The sequence below is a fragment of the Vanacampus margaritifer genome, chromosome 11 (assembly GCF_051991255.1).
Source record: "Vanacampus margaritifer isolate UIUO_Vmar chromosome 11, RoL_Vmar_1.0, whole genome shotgun sequence".
Classification (NCBI taxonomy): domain Eukaryota; kingdom Metazoa; phylum Chordata; class Actinopteri; order Syngnathiformes; family Syngnathidae; genus Vanacampus; species Vanacampus margaritifer.
Window position 1 is genome coordinate 19950935 of NC_135442.1, and position 6887 is coordinate 19957821.

The 6887-nt window shown below is 40.4% G+C and overlaps 1 protein-coding gene across 1 annotated transcript; it reads right to left on the reverse strand.

Moving 5' to 3' along the window:
• Nucleotides 1–1891: 1891 nt before the first annotated feature.
• LOC144060505 (trace amine-associated receptor 13c-like) lies at nt 1892–2974 on the reverse strand. The gene is made up of 2 exons (XM_077580121.1): nt 2796–2974; nt 1892–2708 (listed from the first exon to the last, which is right to left on the reverse strand). Exons 1-2 carry the CDS (start codon nt 2972–2974, stop codon nt 1892–1894), a joined length of 996 nt encoding a protein of 331 aa, XP_077436247.1.
• Nucleotides 2975–6887: the final 3913 nt, after the last annotated feature.

The window sequence follows — 6887 nt, forward strand, 5'->3', positions numbered from 1 at the left end:
ACAGAGGCAGAGGAGGCATGAAGAAGATACGGGGAGTTTGCATTGTCCTAAGAAATAAAATAAAAAACTAATTGAAAACTTTGTGTGTAGGTGCCAGTGTGACAACATAATTAACAACAGGAGTAGCTGGGGTATTTTCTAAAAATAATTGCCAATAAGAATTTAAACATAAAAAGGTTGTAAACATTTATTTATTTAAATTTAACAATGGGACATATTTGTTAATGTACCAAATATTCATTATATAAAAAATGATTGTGTTCAGTGGGGAAAAAATTAAGTTTTTATTTCCCCAAATATTCCGTGACACAGCAATATTTTTGCTCACTGTTATCATACCGTCAGAATGTAATATCGGCACATGCCTAGTCACAACTTAGAACCATATGAAAACAGAGTCAATACATTTTTTTTATATCCTGCTACATAAATATATAACAAACATTATGCATCTAAGATACAAATGCCCACATTCAAAGTCTCCTTTCATCTCAATTAATTTTGTTTTCAAAAGAGCGGTAACTGTCAAACATGGCAACACAACATGCTCCCGTCAGTGTTCCAGCTTATTGTATGGGTCAGGTGATTTGATCTATATTGTCGCTTAAGTGGCTTTACCCTTGAATTTTCTCTGCTAATGTGGCTCTTGTGTAAAAAAAAGTATCACATGTCTAAAGCTTGCTTTAAACTTTGCCTCGTGCATTGTTGTTATGAGTATGATCATTATTTTTGTAATTAGCATTGGTAAGATACTCTAAACGTTATTACCACATGCCATTTTAAACCACAGTAAATTGCAAATCCACATTGTACCGACATAAAAGTATCCAATCTAATATGCTCATAAAAAAATAAATTATGTAAATATATTATTATATATTGCACATGCATAATATGGTAAATTGACCATTTACATGCATAATAGACTATATTTATTAGTTTTGTCATTTTTGTTGTAAAACTATCACCACTTTTTGTATTTATTTTGAAATTATCATTATTATTGTTATTATTATTATCATTATTATTACTATTATTATTATTATTATTATTATTTTGTAAGTGTATGTATAGTCACAGACAGAAGGGGAATAATCTTGGCTAGGGCACCAAATTGCATTGCAAAGTTGTTGTGAGGCTGATCCTCCTTGATAGCTCACATCTCATGTATTTGAAAAGAAAAAAACAGCAACAACATGGGCATCAGGACTGGGTTGTAAGAGAACTTTATTATATTTACTGTATATATAAATATATTTACCTCACAAATATGCACGATCGGTGAAAAGCTTTCGCATTTAGTAGCATGTCACGTTTCTAATGTCACTTCTTGTGTTGCTGCTGGTGTTTGGAGGAGTGTGGGGCTAATGGCTGAGAAACAGTGTGACTTCATAGGATGTGCTTTTGTACTTATGAACAGATGTTAAGTGAATGTGATTTTTTATTTTTTTTTTGCATGTTTGTCTAGTGCAGGGGAAGGCAAATTTGGTCCTAGAGACCAGAGATAGGCAAGTTCGGTCCTAGAAAGCCGCAGTCCTGCATGTTTTTGATGTCTCGCTCCTCTAACACAGCTGAAAGGCTCCTGCAGAACGTAATTATGAACCTGATGATTTGAAACACCTGGGTTGGAGGCAGGAGACATCGAAAACATGCAGGACTGCGGCTCTCTAGGACCGAACTTGCCTATCCCTGGTCGAGTGTAACCTGCCTCTCACTGAGAGACAGCTGGGATAGGCTCCAGCATACCTGCGACCCTATTGAGGTTCGGAAAATGAATGAATCATACAACAATAAAACCAATACATCTCAAAGACAAAACAACACAGCTCTTTTAAATGTGAAACAGGATGTAGAAAATGTTGTATTGTGGCCATCATGACATGTGAAAGCACTACAGTATGTTCATCTGGCTGGAATTAGGCTCCAGAATCTGCAGTGTCATAATGAGCTTGATGGATCTTCTGAACCACGGATAGAAAAGGGCATAGATCAGCGGGTTCAAACAGGAATTGAAGAAGAACAAGTAGGTGGGGATAAAGGCTAAAGACGCATTGATCAAAATGTACTGGCCCGAGATGGTGACGCAGAAATAGGGCATGATGCACGCAATAAACACCACCACCACCACGCCGAGGGTCCTGGCTGCCTTCAGTTCAGAACTTCTGGTAGGCAATCCCTGCGAGCGCTGCAATGTGACAACTCCCACGTGGAAGCGCACAGCCCGCGCATGAGACACGGCCACCACAAACACTCTCGTGTACAGAACCACAATGACTGTGATCGGGCCTATGAAGGAGATAAAGAGGTCAGCCATACCTGCAACATAGCTGACCACAATTGTACATTTGCCTACACAGGTGTTGTACCTGCCTGGCTTTTTTAGAGTGTCCATAAAACACACACAGTGGAAAACCAAGGAAATAGACCAGCATAGGAAAATGCAGATTTGAACTCTTATTTGGCTGATCTTGACGGGGTAACGCAGAGGGTCACATATAGCCACATAGCGGTCGATTGATATGAGCACCATGCTTCCTATTGAGGAAGACGTTACTATGAAATTCAGAAGATAGAATATAGCACAAACCAGGTCACCAAAAAACCAACAACCTTCAAAAGAGGAAATCTGAAACAGCATGAGAAAGCCCACCAAGAAGTCAGAGATGGCCAGAGAAAGCAGGATCAGGTTTGTCGGGGTCTTCAGTTGCCTAAAGAGAGAAAAACATTCATTATTATTCCTGGACTTGGTCATAAATCAAGACATACAAGTGGAGTTAGAAGCACGATGCACTCACTTGTAGTGAGAGATGGAGATGATGACCAGCAGGTTAAGAGTGATGGTGATCAGAGCGATGCCCGACAGCAGCGAGTGGGCGAGAGTGGTGACGGAGCGAGGATGTTGCGTCTTCCTGCAGGAAGTGTTGACGAGCATTGGCAAGCACAGCTCGGCTTGGTCCGACATCATCATCATCATCAGGGAGAGCAAGAGACGAACAGCCCCTCAACTCGGTCAGCTTTTTTATGGTCTAGACGTTCTCCATGGCATACTATAGTTTCTTTTTCTCCTCCTCATTACCACCCTCCCATACTTTGTCAGTAATCATTGGGGATCCAAGAACGACTTCCTACTATTTTTTTATGCCGATCTATGGTCGGATCAGCTATTGGCGCTGAGCCAGGAAGTACCGGAGGAGCTGCTCGCTCAGGAGCGTACCGCACCAGCACCTAGCCGTGGGAGGCGGGCGTGACACCTGGCATTTTTGATTGACATGCAGGCATGGGGCTTGCGCTCAACACACCAATGGCACCCAGCGGCACACTAGGCAAGAGCAGTGTGAAAAGGATTTTAGTTGTTGTCTTGAACCCTCAGCTGTTTTCAAGCTAGCAAGCGTCAAAATAAGGAGAGAAGTTATGTTGATGAGAAAAGCCCATATAATTCCTTGTGGGGTAGAGGTCACTTATAAAAAACTGGCCGTGTTGGGTAGGGCTGCCACAAACAATTATTTTGCTAGTCGGCTAATCACCAACAGTAGTCGTGACTAGTCCACTAACCATAATGCATTTGTTTCCATCGCGGATGACCCGGATGATCACTACTGTGCATGTGCTTCACAGACATGGCATCCAGCCCCATGCGAGACGAGGCAGTTTTCGATGAATGAGCCGTGGTTGATTTCATGTGACCCAACATTCTCACAACTGGTCTGCGCATGGCAAACCGCATGGCAAAACATGCCTCTAAAACCTAAAAGTCACCCCCAAAATAAGTTTTCCTGGAAATTCAACAATATGGATGATATCTCAGCTCCTGAAGCAGATAGAAAAATAATTACAAAAACATTTCAGAGCTTGCACCTGTGGCATTCACACAAACATAAGTTCATTATTATAAACCTTTAATATATATTTTTTAAATTAACAAACAAATGTCGCATCTGCGGGTACATAACTCCATATAGGCCTATATTTACCTTCAACACTCGAGCCCAGTTGTAATAATTTCGAGGGATCGATTCGTCCATTCCGTTACAAGGCCGTCAAAATTTTCAACATCCTCATTGTCTGCAAACATATTTCTTAACAGTATGTCACTGTTGACCCGTTCCACTGATTCGAATTCTTCCCGTGCTGTTGTCAATTGCGTCATTAATTTCATAACTTCCGCGAATTTGCGTCAACCACAAATGCAGGGCCTAGCTGATTTGGTGCCCTAGGCAAAAGTGAAAAAATTATAAATAAATGAACACATTATATTATTATTATTATTGCATATTATTAACAACTACAAAATGTTTGCAAACTATGTACAATATATTTGTGTAAGTACTAAAAGGTGGGCATTCCATCAATATTGACGGAAGGTCTGTCAATGACGAACGCCCCTTTTGTTGACAATTGACAGGAAACTTCGAAAAATTGATGAACTTGACGGATGATGGAAGGGGGTTTTCATCCGTCAATGTAATTGTCAATCCGTCAATGACAGACGTCTCGTTTTGGTGACGGATTGACAATGACGTAACATTGACGCATGCCCACCTCGGATACCAGAGACATTGACACACGCTCATTTTTCTGAACAATCGATGGATTGACAGTTCACCTTGAAATATTGACAAATTGACGATGACGGAAGGGTGTCCTGACTGTTGACGATTGCCGAATGACGGATGCTCAAAATTTATTGACGCGCCCATCTCTGTATAAATATACAAATTTAGATAAAGTAAAACTTTGGTGGTAACAAGATGATTCACAGATAACATAAAATAGTGTGCAAAAAACTTCAATATGCCACGGGGAAAATAAAAGTATATCGTATATCGTATCGTATCGTATCTTGCATACATTAACGTGGACATGTGAAACAATGATTTATGCAAATCTATTTGCAGGTATCTGGACTGGACCGACTGCTTTATTTTAAAGTCAGCAAGCTTTGCCCCGCTCTGATGCGCAGAGTTGCATGGATGTAAACAAGTTACAAGCAAGCTAAGAAGCTAATGCTATTTTCATGTTTATTTTTTTATAGAGAATGATGATACATGCCTCTACCCTGGGCCTGTTTTTCCCTCCTCTTCCTTCCGCCGCTTTCTTAATGCAGCACCTGAAGGCTTGGACCGTTTCATTGTAAAAGTTTTTGATGTATAGACAACAACACAAGCGTACTATCCATCCATCAATAGCGCTAACACTCTGAGATGATGACCCCTACCTTTTACTGTAAATAGCAGCAGCGGGTCCGGTTCAGGGTGCCAGGTCATGATCTCATTGTCATTTATTTGAACTAGAAGTTATGCCATATGTGCTCATGTATGTACAAAAATGAATTTTGGAAATGTATCATATTGTGATTAGATTAATTATATACGTAGGGCTTTATTTTATCTTTTGCTTGTTTTAGTGTAAGCAATGGATAAGGGTTTTTAACTTACACTAATATCTGTGCATTTAAGAAAAGTGCATGTTCTGTTCATTTTCCATTATTCTTTTTTCCTTCATTTGCTTTCTTTTTTATTTGAATTATTTATTATTAAATATAAAAACTTATTGTACATGATATAAGTTAGTGGGGGTAGGATTAGATAAATTCTTGTACTTCTTCCTACTCCCTTTGAACATGTAAATTCTGACTTTACTAATAATTATTTTCCTTTAACATTTATTTTCTTTCTTTCACTTTTATTTTGTATTGCATATTATATCAGGTAAAGGTAAATTCCACTGATTGTCACACCCAACTAAGTGGGGGCAAAATTCATTCTCCGCATTTGACCCATCCCCTGAGGGAGCGGTGAGCAGCAATGATTGCGCTCGGGAATCACATGGTGATCTAACCCCCCAATTCCAACCCTTTGTACTGATAAGTTCAATAAACCACACCAAAACAAACCAAAAATCAAATTATTATATGAAATATATATACTGTATAACATATTTTATTTTTGAAAACCTGAGGGGGGAAAATATTTTATTATTATTATTTTTGCCCTGCAATTTGGCGCTCCCTCCACTAGATGGCGCACTAGGCGACCGCCTAGTTTGCCTATGCCCAGAGCCGGCCCTGCATAAATGCTTGAATAAAATTCCAAGACATGCTACGAAGTCCATGTCACCCTCTCGTGCAAATTCGGATGAATTTAATCGGCTAAGAGACCAAGAATGGAGAAGAGCGTTGGAGCGCTCCCAGCTTTAACGAAAGAAGCGAGGTCACACTCTCCCGGCCTTAGTGGGTAAAAAACATCGTACTCTAAACGAAATGAATTGTCAAAAACAAGTGTGACTTTTTATTGATATTTTTTGCCATTCAGTGCACAAACATGATCTCTAAACCATGCAAAACGTTGTTGATGAAAATACACTGCTAATCTGATATACAGTGTTCCCTCGTTTTCCGCTGGTGTTGGGTTCCAAAAAATACTCACAATAAATGAAATCCGCAAAGTAGTTATAGCTTCGTTTGACATTTATTATGTCACGGCTTGAGAAGGGCGGACCCAGATGCAGTGAGGAAGGCGAGCCACGGCAGGGATGCGGATAACTTTGATTTAATGTGGCGATAAACGCAAACAGGCGGACGAAAACAAACACACGCGCACAGGTGGATCACAAACAAAACTCAAAAGCACGCACAGTGGCGGCAAAAAGGTAAATCATGGGCAGCAGGAGAAAACTTGTAAGACGAGTACAGTCAGGTAAAGAGAGCGGCATCTCGGGGTAATCACCCGACACTCCTTGCTGTGTCCATCAGGCTTTTATTGAGGTCTGATTGCATGATGGGCAGCAGGTGTGTATGGTGGGTGGAGCCCACCAGCTGACCCAAATCATGACAGTACCCCCCCCTTAACGACGCCCCTTGGCGGACCACCCGGCGCCGATGGGTGTGC

What these genes read in the sequence shown, in the direction of transcription:
- LOC144060505 (XM_077580121.1), bottom strand. Translation starts at nt 2,974, where the DNA reads ATGATGATGATGATGTCGGACCAAGCCGAGCTGTGCTTGCCAATGCTC. An exon ending in ATCTCCATCTCTCACTACAA is followed by an intron (nt 2,709 to 2,795) that starts GTGAGTGCATCG and finishes TTCTCTCTTTAG; the next exon opens with GCAACTGAAGACCCCGACAA.